Source organism: Lepidochelys kempii, chromosome 6 (assembly GCF_965140285.1).
Source record: "Lepidochelys kempii isolate rLepKem1 chromosome 6, rLepKem1.hap1, whole genome shotgun sequence".
NCBI classification, from domain to species: Eukaryota; Metazoa; Chordata; order Testudines; family Cheloniidae; genus Lepidochelys; species Lepidochelys kempii.
This window is the reverse complement of record NC_136385.1, coordinates 33,152,389-33,173,239: the sequence shown is the minus strand read 5'-3', so window position 1 is coordinate 33,173,239 and position 20,851 is coordinate 33,152,389. Positions and strand designations below refer to the sequence as shown.

Genomic DNA, 20,851 nt, shown 5'->3' with positions numbered 1-20,851 from the left:
TTTGTGAATACAGACTAACACGGCTGTTACTCTGAATTCTCAAAGAGTAGTTATTAATTGTTTGCTGCCAGACTGGGAGGGTATATCTAATGGGGACCCATCAGGGTCAGTCTGGGTCTGTTACTAGTCAATATTTTCATTAATGACTTGGATAATGAAATGGAGAATATGCTTTTAAAATTTGCGGGCAACAACAAGCTGAAAGGGGTTGCAAGCAATTAGGAGGACAGGATTAGAATTCAAAAGGACCTGGAGAATTGGTCTGAAGTTAACAAGATGAAATTCAGTAAAGAAAGGGGCAAAGTACTTCAGTTATGAAGGAAATATCAGACGCACAACTACAAAATGTGGAATAACTGGCTAGGTGGTGGTAGTGCTGAAAAGTATCTGGGGATTATAGCAGATCACAAATTGAATGTGAGTGAATGATGTGGTGCAGCTGCAAAAAAAGCGAATATCATTCTGGGGTGCGTTAACAGGAGTGTTGTATGTAAGACACAGATGGTAATTGTCCCACTGAATTTCAATAAGGCCTTGATTCAGCAAAGAACTTAGCCATGTGCTTTGCCCAGTTAGCACCTACAGCTTATTATAGTGGTGTTGCTGCTCTGCTAAAGTTAAGTTCTCAGCTCACTAAGGGTTACTACACCAACACTCAGGGACTTTTGGGGTGCTAGTTATCTCTTGTTTATCCTGTCCATTTAAATGCTAGCACTCTAAGGGCTTTCAAAAATACAGAGTATCTTTATATAGCTACCCCCTTTGCTTTCCTTCGATTATTTATTGGATACACTTGGTCAGGGATGTTGCACAGCAGATGGGGATGAAACTCCAAACCCATTCTGATCTTGTCTGTAAACTCTACAGACTCTCTAACTTTCTGTAAACAGGGCCAGTCCTTCATTACTTAAGGTATTTCAGTCTTTACTTAAGTAACATAAGGTTGAGGACAAAAAATGAGTAAAAATGAGAAGTGAAGAGCGAATGTTGACACTCATAACTCATGTCATTATGCTTTTAAAAGAAGGCACGAATTACATTATTGCTGTTATAATGCTACAAATGAAGGCAGATAAAAAGGAAAGTCAGGAGAGGGGGGCATTGTAGCAAGGTTTGTTTTTTTTTTCCCAAACCAGGCACAGGCTCAATTTTCTTGGAGCTTTTGTAAGTTTCTAAATGGGTGCTTATTGGTGATATGACTGATGAGCAGCCCCATAGTCCGAACCTCCAACCTTGTACAACATTGTGCCCTTTCTCTCCCCCTCCTGCACACAAAGGGAGTTTTCTCTGTACCTTAAGGAATGTTGTCTTTGTTGAGGTTGGCCCAACTGTTGCTATTGGCTGATCACCAATAGGGGCGGTCAGGTGACATGGTCCTCTACACTGTTGCTAGCTGTTCTGTGAGAACAGATCTTGCTGATCTTTCCTGTATAATGTTTGGGGTAGGAGCAGCTGCTGGCTGGTAGGACTTAGTAGCCTATGCTGAGCTCTGATTTTTTTGCCAGTCCCTCTATGTTCATGTAATAAACCTCTATCTGTGACCACATCTGTTAATGATACTCAAAGATTTTCAACCACAAGACCCACCTTTAAAATCACACTCTCAGAAATAGACTAAGCAAATAGGCCTTTCAGTGTGCCATGAATGTCATCAAACCCTGACACTGATGGACCTAGTGGGAAACAGATTCTGGGGTCAACAGCCTTCCACTTTGCCTGCCCAAGAACACATCTAGGACTGGGCAGCTCCAGTATATCAGCTGATATCAATTGATGACTGGGAGGACGAACAGAGGGGCTGTCAAGGTTCCTTCCCTATCCTGAACTCTAGGGTACAGATGTGGGGACCTGCATGAAAACCCCCTAAGCTTATTTTTACCAGTTTAGGTTAAAACTTCCCCAAGGTACAAACTATTTTACCTTTTGCCCTTGGACTTTATTGCTGCCACCACCAAGTGTCTAACAAATATATAACAGGGAAAGAGCCTGCTTGGAACCGTCTTTCCCCCCTAAATTCTCCCCAAACCCTACACCCCCTTTCCTGGGGAAGGCTTGATAAAAATCCTCACCAATTTGCATAGGTGAACACAGACCCAAACCCTTGGATCTTAAGAACAATGAAAAAGCAATCAGGTTCTTAAAAGAAGAATTTTAATAGAAGAAAAGTAAAAGAATCACCTCTGTAAAATCAGGATGGTAAATACCTTACAGGGTAATCAGATTCAAAACATAGAGAATCCCTCTAGGCAAAACCTTAAGTTCCAAAAAGACACAAAAACAGGAATCTACATTTCATTCAGCACAGCTTATTTTATCAGCCATTTAAACAAAACAGAATCTAACGCATATCTAGCTAGATTACTTACTGAGTTCTAAGACTCCATTCCTTTTCTGTTCCCGGCAAAAGCATCACACAGACAGAGAGAGCCTTTGTTTCTCCCCCTCCAGCTTTGAAAGTATCTTGTCTCCTTATTGGTCATTTTGGTCAAGTGCCAGTGAGGTTATCCTAGCTTCTTAACCCTTTACAGGTGAAAGGATTTTTCCTCTGGCCAGGAGGGATTTTAAAGGTGTTTACCCTTCCCTTTATATTTATGACAGGGGCCATCTTTCATTTGCACAAGCAGCCCTATATAAAACCCACTGTAATAATCTGGTCTCAAGATGGCAAAGATATAAAAACCCAAAACCTATGTTCTGAGGCTTCTTTTATACATGAGCTCCAGACTGCCTGACCAAGCTTAGGACCCCCAAAGTATACAGTATAAAAGGACTCTGGGCTGTATGTATTCTGAAGTCCCAGGCTGTCACTTGCATAGAACAGCAGTGGGCCCCAACATAAAAGCACCCAGGTACCGCTACTAGGGCTAAGCAAGAATAGTATGCTATTCTAGGACCAGCCATCAAATGGAGGGGGAATGGAGAACCTGGTCCTTCCCTTCAAAGAGCAATCTACATCAGGAATGAAGGACAGCAGATTGCACCATGCAAAATAAACATATGAGCAACATTTTGCACAGAAGAATGAATGTCCTTCCTGAATCCTGGCCAAGAAGTTGTCTGTGTCTATACTTTCATTTTATGTATTGTTTTAAAATGAGAGAACTCAATTTGGCATTGTATACATGCCTTCAGAATGACAGGATGATGAATTTGATTTATGAGCCAAGTGAAAATTCATCTGGTGATCTCATCCCAGTTTGTTTGTGCATGTTGCAAAACTGCCACGTGGTTCAGTGGCCAAGCTGGAAATCTCAGCCCAAAGAAGACCCCAGTCTAGCAAGGGTGCTGCAGGTTAGGACTGAGATAGATTTGTGGAGCTATATATAGGGAAACTTCTACCTTGGTCACAATATACTACATCAAGTAGATTTGTTCCTGATTTTCATGAGCAATCCATGCACTTACAAACTTAGAAACACAAAATAAAAGTGAGAAAATGGCAGTATTTTTTGTTCAGAAAATGTCTTAGCTAGTTTATAAATGAGTACTATCCAAGCATTAGAATACAACACTAACCACTTATAAGCACAAGTTTATCACTTGCTGATGATACAAAGTTGGGAGCTTCATCACCTATTATACAGGAAGAACTGGATGGCCTTGATGAGTGGAGTCATGGGTTAAAATTGAATAGTACAAAGCGTAAAATCATGCACTTAGGATCTAATAAGACTCTCTTCTACAAGCTACAAGCTGTTACAAGTGACAGAGGAGAGACCTGTGTGTGTTAGTTGATCACAGGATGATTGAGCCACCAATGTGATGTGGCTGCGAAAAAGGTAAATGTGATCCTAGGATGTATCTGTCGAGGAATTTCCAGTAGAGAGAGAGAAGCATTAATGCCATTGTACAAGGCAGTGGTAAGATCTCATTTAGAATAGTGTATACAATTCTGGCCACCCATGTTCCGGCAAGATGAATTCAGACTAGAACATGTGTAGAGAAGGGCTACTAGGACAATCAAGGGAAGGGAAAGCCTGTAGCCTCAGAGCTTGGCTCGTTTAGCCTTGCAAAATGAAGGCCAAGAAGGATATGATTGCACTCTATAACTACTTCAGCAGGTTAAGGGAGGGTGAAGAGCTTTTTAAGCTAAAGGGCAGTGTTGGCACAAAAACAAATGAGTATCAACTGGCCATGAAGAAATTTAGGCTGAAAATTAGAAGAAGGTTTTAACTATCAGAGGAGTGAGGTTCTGGTACAGCCTCTCAGTTGCAATTGTGGGGGCAAACAATTTAATCAGTTTTAAGAAAGGGCTTGACAAATTTATGAGTGGGATTGTGTGATGGGTTTGCTTCTGGTGGTGGTAGGCAGGACTCTACAGCCTTGGGCATCCCTTCTGGCTCCCATCTTGTGTTCCTAATATCTCATGCTTCTGGACTTCAGCCAGTCATCTGCAGCGTTCAGGAAAGGATTCCTCTCCCTCCCACCTCTGAATGTATTCTGAATAGATTTTGTTTCCTTCCTCTGAAGTATCAGATCTGGAGGTGGGACACTGGGTGGACTGAGCTGGGCTGTGAGGTAGGGCTGAGAATTCTCTTTGCCTGCATCACCATATCAGTTGGGAGGGAATTTTCTCTCAGGTCAGATTGGTAGGGATCTTAGGTTTTTTTGCCTATCCCCTACATCATGGGGCATGGGTCGTTTGCTGGGCTCATCTAGGTATTTCTCACTTAATCAATTCCCTGCCAGTGCAGGAGGCTCAAGCACTGGCTCAGCTCTCTCTCTCTCCATTTCTCTGTGGCACACAATAGGTTTAGTATCCTGAGGCTACAACTTTTATTATATTTTTTTCTGTAATCTTTAATAAAACATTGGTAACTAAAAAAAAATTGGTTTGTCTTGACATACACTGTGGTAGTGATCATACCTTTGCTATTTCCCACACTCTTAATAGTGATTTAAGCCTACTGCCACATTAAACAATGGTGTTAAAGGGTAAATGGTATTGTCATTGACTAACTTAAATAATGTTGTATTTACCATTTACCACAAGGGACTCATCTGATTTCAAAGCATCATAACCTTTCAGTAAGTGCTGTTGTTTTGGGAAAAGGTTAGCTGGTTCTTATCTTTATTGCCTTTTAATCATTTTTCTGAATAGAGGCCAGCAGACTTAATAGATATAAGGAGCAAGCAGACACTGAGTCAAATAAAAATATAATCATACATAGGTATGTAAAGGATGGACAGCAGTGTCTCATTTAAAATAAAAATAATTCATAGATGCTAATAATATAACCAGCCTTCAAAACCAGAAAGTATCTCAATTTACCTTTTTTCCTACAGAAACCTCTTAGACCCATTTAGAGTTATATAATGCCATGTAGTGAGTTGACAAACATGTTGAAGTTACAGCTAGGTGGATATTGAAAGGTTTTGGTTTTTTTTAAACTTTCGTTTGATTTAAAAAACAACAACAAAAAACCCATCCCTGTGAATTTGCTTTGGTGGTATTTCAAGCCCTTTCTTCTGCTTTTCGTGAACATTCACACAAGGGGAATTTTTGTTAGCAAGGATAATCCCCAAAAGAGAAGGAGTCACAAATGGTTGTATGGATGCATTTGCACAAATGTTCATAATGAAAATTTCAATGACCATTTCAGCCTTGTCTTTGCTAGGAAAAAAGTATATTCTGAACTCTAGGTTAGCTAACTTGAGTTAACCAATATGAGCTAAAATCCTAGTGAAGCTGAAAAAGTTTATAGTTTTCACATGAGCTACCAGGTTGAGTTTAAAGACTAGGAGAGAGACAAGGTGGGTGAAGTAATAATTTCTATTGGACCAATTTCTATTGGTGAGAGAGACTAGCTTTCAAGCTGACCCAGAGTTCTTGTGTGGCCAAATCCCTCCACTCGCTCCCAGTCTGCTTCTGTTGACTGGTATACTAAGGCCTTAATTTTCAGAGCATCAGCAGGTTAGAATCTAGTTCTCTCCATCGATGCCTGCATCTCCAGCCATGAGTCGCCGAGATGACTACACTTTCTCAGGGAAACATAGCTAATGAAGCCTAGAAGAAGCCTAAGATGTTGGAGAATGCTACAAGGGTGTTTGGCCATGGAATAAACTTCCTGAGGAGATTAGACTAAATAGAGTCTGAGCATTTTAGGGAGTGTTTAAGAGCCTCCTCTCCATTAAAGCTTTCCTATCACAACCAGAGTGGAATTAAAAACTATAATAGATATAAAACCTAACAGAGCTTGCTGTAACCAGAGAAGAGAGGGGATCAGAAAACTCCATGAAGTCTACTAGAGAGATCCGCTATGCGGATCAATTTGACTGGCAAGTGCTTAGATACTACAGTGAAGTACACTATAGACAATGCTTTAAGACGGAAGGTGGGCAGGTACAAAAACAAAAAATACATACAAACAAGTAGTCTGAATGTTGTAAAATCTAAGTCATAACTGTACATCTCAATGATTCCAATAGGTAAGACTACATCATCTACCCGAGGGCCCATCATACAAGTAAACTGTACTAAGCATAACCAAACAATACCTTGCAGCAACTTTTGGTTAGTGACATCAAATGCAGTTGGGATACAATGACTTATGTCTTATAAAGATTTCCAGTACTAGGGCTAAAGAATAGTCTTCATAGGAATAGTCCCATTGAAGTCAGCGCGATTACTTGTGTTAAGAAAATGAGCAGGATTTTGCCCCTTGTGTGTTCTTAAGGATATACGTTTTCCTTAAAGTAATAAGTGAAAAGTTCACTGTTCTATATCTCTAAGTAGCTACTAGGGCTTTTTTTTTTTTTTTTTTACAAATACTATTTTTAAAATTTATTTTGACATTTTAATTTCAGTGTATATAAGTTTAAGGACTAGCAGTAATGCAAGCTGAAGACCTTCCCTGATGTAAAATGCAACCAATTTACATATTTACAGTGGGATTTTTAAAAGCCTAAATGTTGGCCAGGTTTGCCTCACTGAAATCAATCAGAGTTTTAACATTTAATTTAATGGGAACAAAGTTAGGCTGATGGTGAGTGCTTTTGAAATTCCCACCGCTTTACATAATTTTCCTCTCTTCCAAATGGATGATTTATTTTCTGTGTTAAGGAGAATACGAATGATTCCCTGTTTTATCTATTTGTCATTTTTAGGTTTTGTCCTATGAGTGCAAAATGTAATAACAGTCATTTGTACTCAGTAAACAGAAATTTAATCAGCTGTCAAAGTACATTCTATAGTCCAGAAAATGAAAAATGTATTATTGCAAGTCAAATGAACCTGTACTGTGTGTCATGCAAATGGCTTATGTCGTTATAAATCAAACTTTTTATAAATAATTATTTTTGTCAATTACGACGCCTTGTTTCATATCTAATAAAGGAAAGAGAAAGTATACATAGTAACAAGAATAAGAGAGCCACAATCAACCATGTGATGCAATTACACAATATTCAATTCAAAGCTGAATAAAATGAAGACCTTAAACAGCAGCAGCCTGTAAAGTCTAAAATTAAAAAACAGTGGTATTATACATGGCAATCTGGGAATTCTGATAGAACAGATCAATAATTTCTGTCTTCTGGTATCTTGTTTCTAATACTGACCTATATTGCATAATTCCAGGGGTGACTCTCCTCCCCATACATACATATGTAATGTACTTGGTCGCTTGTGCAGAACTGTTACATCACAGTGGGGGACACTTTTTTTTCCTGAGTCCAGCTGCTGATCAGCATATACCCTGAGGCATGAGAATTGATGACGGTCACGTCATTTTTATCTTAGCTAATATAATTGCAGATTCTATTCTTACTGCAAGACTTTATGTAATGACAGTGCAGGGGTGCTCATACTTTGGTGATGAGTGTAGAACAAATGCTTAGATAGGTATATAGCTAGAAAAAACTACAAGAGTTAATTCAAACTTTCCTTAATCATTTCTAGGGTAGCAGCTTCTGAACATAGCCAGCTGCAAAATGTAACCAGTGGTCAGACTAGCAAGGAAAGAAAATGGTGGGGCTCTCTTTAAGTTTCCACCAAACCCCCAAAATAGGTATATATTTCTGATGGAATTAAAATCTCTGTGCCTTGTCAGTTTCCATCTGGCCAGCACTAGAAATAGAATTGAGGGAAATGTAGTTCTGTTCTTGAGACAAAATAAATATTTAGGGCCAAATCTTTAGCTGGTGTGAATCAAGAGAGCTCTAATTGACTTCAGTGTAGCTACACTAATGTACACCAGCTGAGGATCTGACCTTTATGCTGTGTAAAAAAGCGCATGTTTTGAAAGTCTGTTATGTAGGTGAAACTTTAGGTTCAGTTAGCTATGCCTGTTATAGGTTCCTGTGTTGCCTTTATAGTTACAAAAATAAAATCTGCAGTGCATTGTCCAACCATAATAGTTATGAACAGGGCACAAACACCGTTGTATCCTTATTTAAAATTAGAACGTGGATCTGTACACATTTTAAAAATATACATTTCTTCTCCTTTTGTCTTTTCCTAGAATACCTTTCATTCAGGTGATTATATTCCATAAAATAGCTTTTTATTATCCTTGCATATTTAAATGTTTTGAATTTGATTTGTTTTTCACATCTGTACCTCTGTTCTTACTTTTTAAAAGTGTTTTGTTTTTTTATAGCCTGACCCCAGTGGCTCTTTCATTTTCTCTATTTTACCCAAGTGTTCAGAAGTTTTGCATTTACTAATATTCTGATCATGTTTTCTGGATTATATGCTGGCTAGCTCTTACATTCAACAGCCAAAAAATGATAGGTATGTAAAAACTTTTCTGGGCTGAAGAAAGGCTTTATGAGGCTGTGTCCATCTTTCTCCATGTCATCTAATTGTTTCCTAATGACCCTAGTATTGTGTAAAGATCAAAAGAGACAACAAAAATACTATAAAGAAACCAGGGGCACAGCTGGGTCCTAAATACTCATGTTTACTAAATAGACACAAATCTGAAAGGTCATGCAGAAGCATACATACATAGTGCTGCTCTAACGATAACTAGTTTCTGCTAGCTTTGGAAAGGTAGAGCACAGTAAACTCCACTAGAGAGCTCATAAACATATTTAAAGGGATACTACCCTATTTCTATGCACTACCTAGTGACTTTGCTCCAGGAGCCCTGCTTGGTATGACATTTCACACACTCATGATTCTCTTTCTGAGGAAAGGTTTTTTGGTGTCTTGGAATACTACAGTTTTTTTGCTGTCTTCAATGCCTATTTAATTTCAGTGGGTTTTTGATAAGGCCTGTAGGGCCAGATTCTGACACTCTCTGGCCAAGATTTTCGAAAGAGACTACAGATTTTGGCTACCTCACTTGGAGTTGCCCAACTGGAATCATCTTAAAGGGGCCTGATTTTTCAACATCTGAAAACTGTATCCCATTAAAATGTCAGTTTTGGAACTGAAAAAAAGTAGAGCACTTCTAGACACTAATCACTTCTGAAAAATCTTGGTATCTTTCTCTGTTTTAATAGTAGTTGACTCCATGGAGGAGTGTTGTTTAAAAGGTGTCTCCGGCCCATAAGATATTTATGAAACCCTTGTTTAACGTTGTAATAGTAAACAGTTAACTTGACCCAAACCTCTAGACCACACTTATCACTGGCATACTACCAGTGTAATAAACACCACTAGAAATCTTTTAAACCTATTGTTAAAGATACAGTGAAAAAGGGGAAAAATGGCTAAAGAATTTGAAAGTAAAGTATTGAGGCTTTCATTTAAATAACATTATTCAGTTTCCCTTCAGCTGTAGTGAGCTTTTTATGGGAAACATTCTGTTTGACAGTCTTTTAGGTGGTATTAAAAGAGGTAATTACCGTCCTTTTTTGCGGGTAGGGGGAATAGAGAAAAAGTTAACTGAGACGGTCTGGAGCTGTCGTGGGTGAAGTCTGATCCCATTTTCTTGAAGCCAAAACAAGACACACACATGCAAAAGGAGACAGAAAAGGATCGCAAAGATAGGAAATGCAGCTTCTGTCTCTGGAGCTAAATCTTACTTGCAATGTCAGTGGTGGAGAAATGTGGGCACAGCATGTCTTGTTAGCCTTGTTCACATTTACTATGAACTGTAAAACTTATACTGGCATCAGGCTGCTTAGGGCATTGCTTTTAGCTGCCTCACTAGTCACGAGGTCACAACCGTGTTGCAAAGGATGCAGTCTTGATTGGCTAAACCAGGCTATTCAAGAGAAGGCAAAAAGAGAGATGGGAAAGAAAAGAACCAAGGAAGAGAAGGAACAGGATACACACAGGGATCCAAGTCTCAGATTCTAGTCAGTGGTCAAGATTTAGCTGCTGGTGGTGATGACCATGCCTCTCTGGCCTAATCTGGTCAAGATATTGTCACATTCTGGGGTAATCCAGACATGTGAGCTGTTGTTCCTGAGTGCCTCAAAACGCTCTGCTACTGTAGCTCTTTTGTCTGGACACTTCTAGCCAGCATACAAGCTTTTGCTATCTTTTAAGTAGCTCTGCCTCAGTGATTCTGATTCCAGCAGCCTGCTTGTTACATCTGGCAAGATGACCCCAATGCCCCCATCCCAAATGTTCACAAAACCATGTACACTGCAATGTCCAGCCCCCTCCAAGACCATTCAGAGAGATTAAGGTTTGTTTGTTGCTTTAAAGATTCAATACTCAGCAGCTTGACACATTAATTGGAGTTAACATTCACTTTAAATCAAGCACAGCACTAGGTTTCTTTAGATTAAAACACGTTCCTTAGCAATAGGAGATGGGATTTTAAGTGAATTCAAGTATAAACGAATTAGAAATGATTACATGCAAATAAAATTGAAAATGCTTTCTAGACTTAACAAAGCAAGCTATAGCCTTTGTTCAAGCTAATTTCCTTTCCAGTCTACCTTGCCAGCAAGATGGCTGACCACCTCTCTGGTCAGGATCTCCCACAAAGTCCAAAGTGCTCAGTTCTTTTGTTGCCTTAAGTGAAAGGTAACATGTCCTGCCCCTTTCTTTTATAGTCTGTTGAACCTTTGATATGTATTGTTCTTAAAGATACCCCCCAAAATAAAGTTTGTGAAAGCTGTGAGGAAGGTGACATGGAGTCTGGGGCTGAAGGGAGTTCCATGCAGGTTTCTTCCTTGCTGGTGTTCGCTAAAATGCAAATTATTTGTTTCTTCAATCTCCTTCCCCTGTGGTGAATGCTGAATGGTTGTCTCTTCCCCTTGTTGGCTTCATGGTCCTTTTTACCTTCTATTAAAATTGCATTCCCATTGTTTCATTGTAAACTGGAAATACCTCTTTCAGGTGACAAAATTACATTCCTTTGTTTAGGGTGGGGTACCTTCAGCCTTGCCTGGAAGACACACTTTGATAACATAATTTCCAATATAGCTGTAATCTTGAATTTGAGCTTCATACATTCACCACACAATAATATTAATGATCAGTATGTTAACTGTATCTAGAACATGTCATTAGTAAGTTGGGGTACACTGAACTGGTCAGGCAAGCTGACTAGCGCCAATATCAGTGAGCCCCTTGCCCTCTTGCGTTGGGATACGGCCGGAGTCATATGTATCGATCAGGACACTGAAGGCCTAATGGTGGATCCTGGGGTTCCAGGAGACAGTGGGGGTGCCAATGGAAACTAGACACCAGGAAACCTTTCCTCAGGCAGCCATAATGGTGAAGCTCACTCTTTTCAGTCCACTTGCTCCCACCGACAAACAATGTCCAAGGAAGGTGTGGCAGTCTCAAGCCATTTGCATTCACCAGTCTAAACACATTTTGGTAATTTCAAATGTAAACATTTCATTCCACTCCTAGAATTGTTCAGCTTACTATTGTAACAACCCAAGATTTTACCAGTCGCCTCGAGGACCCCTTATCACACTGCTTTTAGCCTAAACAATTCTGTTTGTACCAGATTTATCTCCAGTTTTTGCTGAATTTCATAAACAATTTTATGAAGCAGGCTGAGGTAGACACTTGTTGCCTTGGTCAACTTACAGTACAGGCTTCTGAACAACAGCAGTCCCATTGTACCTCAGTGAGATCAGAGTAGGATATCTCTTGATATGAGGAATAGACTCTGGCCCTTATCGATTTATGTTTTCTGATCTGACATGTGCATTAGTCCAGGCAGTGTGTAGTGAAGTAGATGAAAGCCCCTTAACATGCAGTGCTTCCAGTCTCCATGTAAAATCAGGGGACCCCCATGTTTGTGATCAATCCCCACACATTGCTACCACAAAACTGTGTAGGTATCTTTTATTTCAGTTTCCTATGCCTCCATATAAACTCTCAACCACCATTTTTCCAGATCACATAGAAGCCCTTCAGGTTTTATTTCATGACTCATACAGAAGCATTAACCTTCTGCCCTGGTCATTAGTGAAAGAAGCAGTTGTTTTTAATTTGCATTATAAAATATTTTGTTCATAATAATTCATCAGGTATTTTGATGTGTATACAACTTAGTGATACTAATATATAATGGTATAGCACTTGTGGCACATCAGTCATACCCATTAAATGTAGGGCCTGATCCTGTTTCCATTGAAGCCAGTTAGTGTGTTACCATAGGTACAGTGGCACCAGGATCAACTTCATAGTGGGAACCTTTCAGAAACATCTCCAGACAGGAGATTTGAGGAAGGCAATCTCTTTTAAAACAACCTTTAGACATTAGTTCCTCTTATGCCACTTAAGTCCAGTTCCTCCATTGATCACAGTCCCTCGTCTCTTTTTGTTAGATACTGTTGGAGGCCAAGTCTCTACTCTGTACAGTAGCATGCTCAATACAATAACAAATTAATTTAAAACACTGGTGACATTCAAGACTGTAAATTAATTATTTAACAGGCCAATATTTTTGGATCAGTAATTTATTTGCCCAAGAAATCTTGGCCAGGGTGTAAAATGACTTGTTTTAATTGTAAGCCATGTGTCTGCCTCTACCATACTACTGAGTTCACTGATGCACAAAGTGAAGTAGCTTCACCAGGGACTCACACAGTGAATCGGCTCTGGTTCAGATAGTTTTACAAGATGCTATGGTTGGCTTCCATTATTTTGTTCTGTAGCTATTACACCATGTGGCCTCCATGCTGTTCCCGTTACCAGCAGATTTCTGCCTCTACTGAGAGTCCATCAGTGCTCTTAAGAAGACATAATTCTGAAATGCACAAAAATCACCATGGTAATTGTTTTAATTTATAAGTTTCCACTATTGGGCTCTTTTGAAAGGACCTAATTTAGATGGATGTATACAGCCAAATATTACTAAAATAGAATTCAGCTGCCCAGAATTGTGTATTTTTATGCAAAATGTATACAATTTTCTGAGGGGAGGGAGGACAGCTGCTTCAATTTCTAAGCAGCATACGATCCACATATGATCCATATTTATTTTTACTTTATCAACAATGTTTCCTTTAGACTTAAGACCTCTCACCTTGAGCTGTTCGGTTTTTTAGAGCAAGGTTTTTTATTTACTAGCAGGAAAGTCCACATATTCATTACAGTGGGTCTTACACCTGCTTACAGCTTACTGGAGGCAGAACCAGACCTGTCAATTAAGGCAGGTTGTTAGTGTCCACACCCTTGAAGACCCAGCCAGATTAATTTGCCTCTCCCACCTGCAGGAAGGCTTTAGCAAGCCTTCTGCTTGGAGCAACGAGAAAACAAAACCACTGAAAAGAAGTATCTTTCATTCTCAATGTTCAGTTTATTGGTGGTATGAGGCTGTTATTTAGCCTCAGGGACTCTTCAAAAAGATTGCTGGAAGCCCTCTTCTGATACTGTGGGGGTTGCCTTGCTTCTCAACTCTACACCAATGGGGAGAAATCCCTCCTGAGACCTAAATCTTGCACTGAATGCCCTGACTAAGCATCCTTTATTTAAACTTAAGTGAAAATGTCCTTTTCTCTAGTGAGGAAGTCTGCAGATGCAACCCATGAGGCACAAAGATTATAGTTCTGAGGACCATTAAACTCTCACATTTTCCTTAATGTTCTTCATGGTAGTTGTCCGTTTTCTGACTTTAAGTTGTCTTCCAAAGCAACCCTTGGCGGTATTTCTAGATAGCTTTCTTCAGTTTACATGGAACACTGGAGTACTCAGTTGCTGTGTTATATTTGACATAAACTAGTATTAGTTGCAAGGCTTTTGTTAGCTGAAAAATACATGTCTGACAAAACACTTCAGAGCGAATGACTGACAGGTGTTTTATCATAGTAAAAAGTAGGTGAAAATGCAAAAAAAAAATTAAGATTTAAAAGCTTAGTTGGCATGTTACATCTCTTCAATGATACTCTTCAGCACAGCTAATCCTTTAAAATCTTCTCACTATATTTGTATTTCAATATCTTTTCACAGGTGTCTCTAGTATTTGATTCTAGTTGCTCCTAATTGTATCCTTGAATCAGAGAGGTTCAAAGCGCTACCAATCGGAATTTACCCCTTCTTAGGAAGAGCTAAGCATTACATAGGACTGGGCCCTATTTTTATACATCTTCTAATTCTGGCTTCTCCACAAATTTACTTTTGATCTCAGTGTTCTCAGTAATGTATTTCTCACCCCCTGTCCCCCAAACTTTGTTTTGTGCGTATTTAGGTCTCATGAAGATTGAGAGTCTAACAGCTCTTACTTGCTATAAGACAAGTATGGACTTGTATTGGTCTGTATCAGCCTAGTGGTTAAATTTCTGAGAAGACCACTGCCTGTCAGTTATTTCACGAATAAAATAAAGTAACTTTTTGACTCTAGTCTTAATTTCAGCCAATATAAAGAAAGTAGAATATAATATAATAGCGATTTCAGCTACTGCCTGGGTATAGGCAAATCATACTCCCCTTTGGAGATCTGTATGTCTCTAATGTGGAAGTGGTTTATAGGTGGTCAGCATCTTTATTTGGAATATGAAGCATGTCACTTTCATAATGCAGCCAAGTTAATTCTTCATTTAGTTGATTTTTTTTTTTTTGGAAATCCATCCTTATGGGAGTTTTATCCCCATATTCTATTCATGAAAGCGATGTCTAAATTGTTTCAGATCTTTCATCTGATTATTTTCTTTTTTACTACACTTTAGCATGCACTTAATTCAGGTGGATTCCGTGCAGCGTTGGATGGAGGACTTGAAGTTGATGACGGATTGTGAATGTATGTGTATTCTTCAGTCCAAACCAATCAGCACAGAGGAGGATGCACAGAATGAACTTATCCTTTCATCACAACATAGTGCATATGATAACTTGCAGTTATTGTTAAAAAGGGCTTGGATCATAAGCACAGAGTTGACCAGGATTGCTCAAAAACTAGAGAAGAACAGATGGCAAAGAGTTCACAGCATGACAGTAAGAGTCAATTGTCACGTACGTTCAATGATAAACGAATACAATAGCTTCACTAGAAATTCCTCAGAAGAAATGCACCAGGTAGGATTATTTCTTCAATATTGATTTGTTTGTCAATTTGAATTTATAAACTATCTTTAGAATTTGGGAGCTGATAGATCTGGTGAGGGCAACCTTTGTATTTTTTTTTTAATTACAATAATGGCAAATCATTCTGAACAGTGAGAAAGACTCCATATCTCAGAACAATCCAGTCTCCCTGTGGGTGTATAAACAAACATGTCTTATGTTTGGATTAGTGTTTTTATGGGCCTGATTCTGCCACTTTTACTTATGTTGAGTAGTTCACTCCATGTGGCCTACTGGAATTGAGTCTTATTTTCAGTTAAGATGTAGAAAATGTTCTTATGGGACTGGGACTGGCTTAGCTCCAGTTTTTATCTCTATTATAATTAACCACAGATGCCAATAAAAAGGGAAATTAAAGAAAAAAAAGATGTTCACAAAATATCTTCTTGACTATTTCTATTTACTGTAATCAAGTGTAATCTTATTGAAAGAAGATCTATATTGCATACATTATTTCAAACACATTTTTGTCTTTTTTCCCCCCTGCAGTTTGAAAAACTTTTAATTGAAAAATGTTCAGAATTTACAGCAGTCACGGAAAGGTAACTTCAATTTTCTGAACTGGATAGTCAGTTTTGCTTCTTAACTATTGGTTACAAGCTGTGACAGTTTTAATGAGGGAGGCAAATCCAACTAACGCTCGTTGAACGTTTAATTGAGTATGTGCAGCTTTCATTAAAATGCCCTCTGATTATTGGGCCATCAGTGCCTTAAGTTAGGTACTTAGTTATATCCATATTTAGACCCTGATCTTTCATTAGGATCTGTTGTTGAACAGGGAACTTGGCATGGAACAAGGATCAATGCTAGTGTATTGTGATGCTTTACACCCTCAGGGCTTTAGGCACTGAGGGTGAAAATCTTGCTCTATTGAAATAAATAACAAATCTACCATTGACTTTAGTGGGGCCAGGATTTCAAGCTAAGTTTGAAAACTGCAGTCCTGGTTCATGTTTGAAAACAATGATACCACATGTTCATGTACTGCTGCAAGTTTTTTGTTAGTCTGTTCCCTAAGCACAGATATGTATTCACTGGCATTAGTTAGGTTAGAGTCACTGATATAAGCACTATACAACATTGTTAAAGTGAGAGTTGTGAAAGAATTCTTCTCATGCTGATGCTCTGATTCTAACAGAACTTTCCTTATTTGCACAGTCGCGCCAATCAATAGTCTCATTTGATTTACTTTAAACACAGCCTGTCATTCATCTTTAGAAAAAAACATAATACATAATTACCAGAAAATAGAAAATGTGTTTCTTGAACACTGTTGCTCTTCATGTGTGTCCTAGAGCACACTCTGATGGGGTAGGCAAACCCCACACTGCAGAGCAAGGAATTAAGGAACAGCTTTGGGCCCCAGGCAGCCCTGCCCAGACACATCTGCAGGGCCTGCACAAGCTGGAGGCAGGGCTTTAAAAAGGGGAGCTGAGCAGCTCGGAGGCAGGCAGTGGAAGGAAACAGATGGCTGATCTGAGGGGAAAGGACTGCCCAGGAACTCACTGCCTGGGACCTGACAACACATGCCTGTGCAAACGCACAAAGGAGAAGCAGGACAGAGTGTGTGGGTCAGAGACTTGATTGGAATGATTTACACAGGGAAGCTGAATGAGACCAAAGTAGGAAGTGGTCAGGGGAGGCAGCAGCTTAGCTCCCCAAGGTGTTGGGTGTAGTTGCCCCTGGTCTCCCCTACCCACTCCGAAAGGACAATACAACAAGAGCCTTCACTTCCAGTGAGAGGGCAGCTGGAAAAGATACTGACTGTTCAAAGGCCCAGCCCTGAATGCCCCTGACTAAAGGGAAGGACTGAAAACCCTTGGGATGGGGGCGCTGAAGGACAGGGCTGTGCTTCAATGGGGAAATGTACTGTCAACCATCACCTGACCACTAGGTCATACTGTCAGTTGTTCATCTTCTACAGACTCATTGACTTCGGTCAGAGCTGTAAGTGCTGAGCACTTCTAAAAATCAGGCTATTTGTGCATCTGCTTCAATTTATATGGGCTATGAGTGGTGGATGGGAAGTGGTGAGGTTAAAAGAACTGCTGAAGGGAGTGGCAATGGGGATGTTGAATGACTGAACTGTTTATTGCTTTGCTTTTTCTGGGTTTTGTTGGTTGCATATATGATCTACTAATCTTAATTCAAGTAAATGAGTTTTTTATGGGGGAATATTATATAAATCCCCCTGGTCCCTCTGTTGGCTGCTTCTGGGAGCCGCCTGAGGTAAGCGCCGCCCAGATCCGCACCCCAGCTCCTTGCCCAGGTCGGAACCTCCTCCCACACCCTAACTCCCTCCCAGACCCTGCACCCCAACCCTCTTCCCAGCTCTGAGTCTCCTCCTGCAACCCAAACCCCTCATTTCTGGCCCCACCCCGGAGCCCACACACCCAGCCAGAACCCTCACCCCCTCCCACACCCCAACCACCTGCCCGGGCCCAGTGAAAGTGAATGAGGGTGAGGAAAGCAAGCGATGGAGTGAGCAGAGGGCAGGGCCTTGGGGAAGGGGTGGGGCAAGGATGTTTGGTTTTGTGCAATTAGAAAGTTGGCAACCATAATCTCATCGGATATTATAAGCTAAACAGAGTTGGGCCTGGTCAATAATACTCAGATAAAAGATATCCAAAGACAACTAAAGTGCTCTAAGAAGTTGTGCGCATAATTCTGCAGACCAGTGGTTCTCAAAGCTGGTCCGCCGCTTGTTCAGGGAAAGCCTCTGCTGGGCCGGACCGGTTTGTTTACCTGCCGCGTCCGCAGGTTCAGCCAATCGTGGCTCCCACTGGCCGTGGTTCGTCGCTCCAGCCCAATGGGGGCTGCGGGAAGGGCGGCCAGCACATCCCTTGGCCCACGCTGCTTCCCGCAGCCCCCATTCGCTTGGAGCAGCGAACCATGTCCAGTGGGAGCTGCGATCGGCCGAACCTGCGGACGTGGCAGGTAAACAAACCGGTCAGGCCCAGCAGAGGCTTTCCCTGAACAAGCGGCGGACTGGCTTTGAGAACCACTGCTGTAGACCTCACTCTAGTCTTTGTCTGCATGAAAATAATGCCCCTCCACAGTGCTAGGAAGAACTGTACAAATGGAGGCACAATCTTTTAGATGTGATACAAAACTGAGACCCTGACTATTTGTGGCTGTTCTAATAGCTAATGACATATTAGATGAGTAAGAATGTTAACCCTGGTAATCCTGCCCCAAATTTTTGGATATTTCTTATTGTTAGCATAGAGAACATTGTTACTGTTTAACAATATTTTGGCTACCCAAATTCTTCCTGTATCTGTAAAAGTTATTCTCCATCTTCCCTCATGGAAACTGTAGCCAAGGGTTGTTGGGCACAGAATGGCTCTTGCATTCAATCCTTGAGGTTGCTGTATTTTCGTAGTGGTAAGTGCTCTGTGTGTATAGAGGGCTAATTTCTGCTCTCAGGTACACCATTTTAAATCCAGACTAACTCCATTGACACGGACACCTTGACTTATACTTATTAGGGCCTTGATCCTACTCCCATTTAAAATATGGAAAATTAAACTTACTGAGAAAAAATTTGGCTCTGCAAATAGAGGACGTACATTCCTACAACTGAAATGCAGACACCTCAGGGTGGATCGCAGCAGCCATTTGATGTACAGCAACACTAAACTTTAGTCAACAGTGGTGGAGTTACTCTGGATATATCCCAGTGTACTTGAAAACAGAATTTGTCACACAGTCTATGAAGTGCATTGTGAACCTGTAAGATATTAATTTATAATATTATCATTTGACTTCTTCCTTACCTTGGACAGACAAGACTTTGCTAAAAGCCTCTTCTGACGTTAACTATAATAAGGCTGCACCTTGACTTGAACAGTTGAATCTCCATTATTAACATTTGTGCAACATAAAGTGCTTGGTTAGCTCAATCAGCTTGATAACGGTGATGCCTAATGTGGGTATTTTTCTCATTCATTTCCCTTCAATTTCTTTTCAGGTGCATACAAACTGAAGACAAACGGACATTACAGTCCATGAAATCTTGTATTAATGAAACATTAACCACAGTCGCACAGTATTTCGGCCAGTTGATAGAATTGACCTTAACATATGAGATACAGGTCAGTAAAAGCTGAATGCATTTGTTTTAAAACATCGTATTGAAGGGGAGTGTTTTTTTGTTTTGAATGGTGGAAGTAAAATATTTACAGCCCTCAGTCCCTACAAACCTGAGGTTGGTGCTTCAAGCATCCTGAAAACCGTTCCAATTTTGTTTTGAGACAGAGTATCTCATAGGCCCTGAAAGTAACCTATTCAAGTCTTCCCATAGCCCATCACTGATCAGACCCTTCTCTGATTTCATCTGCACTTAGTTTTTCCAGTACACCAGTATATTTCACTTTCTTTGTTGATTGATCTGGTTCTGATATTCCCCCAAAAATAATCATGTGGCTGCCTGAGTTGGTCACTTCCGCTGTCAGGCTCTCTTCAGTTTAAGGAGGTGACCTCTGGACAGTGTCCAAATAATGATTCAGTGCAATGGATCTGCTTCCACTCATGCTGTTGTTGTTGTTGTTATGCTTATTACAGTAGTGCCTAAGGACCAACCAAGAATGGGGCCCCGTTGTGCGAGGCACTGTACAGACCAGTAAAAAGGGTAGAACACACAAGCAGAGTGAAAAATATGATGGGTGGGTTTAGGAGGTAGATCAGATAATTGAAAGCGAAAGGAGATGAAAGGGATAGGGAAGGGGTTAAGAGGGTCAGGTATGGAAGACAGGTGAAGAGACACTAAGGGAAGGAGGAAGAGGGGACTGTCATAAACATCCAATCAATACAGATCAGTCAAAACTTTGGGAAGTTCTCTGAATGTCCAAAGGTCCCTGCATTGACTGTTTCTGCTCCTACCAGCTGGAGTCTTCAGCTCCTTTTTGCCGTTTCTATCTCAGGGCCATATGATGGGAGGTTGGGGAGGTGCCATGTGCCCCTAGAGCATCCGTGGTCTCTCCTGCACTGTTCTGGGGGTGGGAAGGGAGCTCCAGCTGGGCCCCATTTTACCATCTTATGCAAGGGGAACAGTCCCTGCTTTGGATCCTACTGGCTGGAGTTGCTGTCTGGCTCCTCTCCGCAGGTTTTCCCCACAAGGCCACATCGGTCCTAGACTTTAGTTCTAGTGAGTGAAATATGTAGGGGAGCGCTGGAACGGTGGGGCGATGCGGGCGGTTGGGCTGGGGCCTCCCCCAGGTGAGTGGGGCGGAGGGGACACAACGGGGTGGGTGATACCGCCTGCGCTCCTCTGCCGGGGAGGGGCTACTCCCCCCCGAATCGCGACGTGCTCCTGCTGCCCTGTCCCAGCTCCTGCGCGCCCCTTGCCGCCTCGCGATGAGCAGCGGGGCGGGCCCAGCCTCGGAGCTGCCCCTTCCCTGAGTCTTGCCTCAGCATCGG

At 40.8% G+C, this 20,851-nt stretch overlaps 1 protein-coding gene across 1 annotated transcript in view; it reads left to right on the top strand.

Moving 5' to 3' along the window:
* The window catches only part of INSC (INSC spindle orientation adaptor protein), a 136,807-nt gene that overhangs the window by 28,055 nt on the left and 87,901 nt on the right, over window positions 1-20,851 (top strand). The window contains exons 3-5 of the mRNA XM_073350627.2: window positions 15,037-15,382; window positions 15,920-15,972; window positions 19,404-19,527. Coding sequence (XP_073206728.1) covers window positions 15,037-15,382; window positions 15,920-15,972; window positions 19,404-19,527 — 523 coding nt within the window. The remainder of the gene's footprint in view (window positions 1-15,036; window positions 15,383-15,919; window positions 15,973-19,403; window positions 19,528-20,851) is intronic.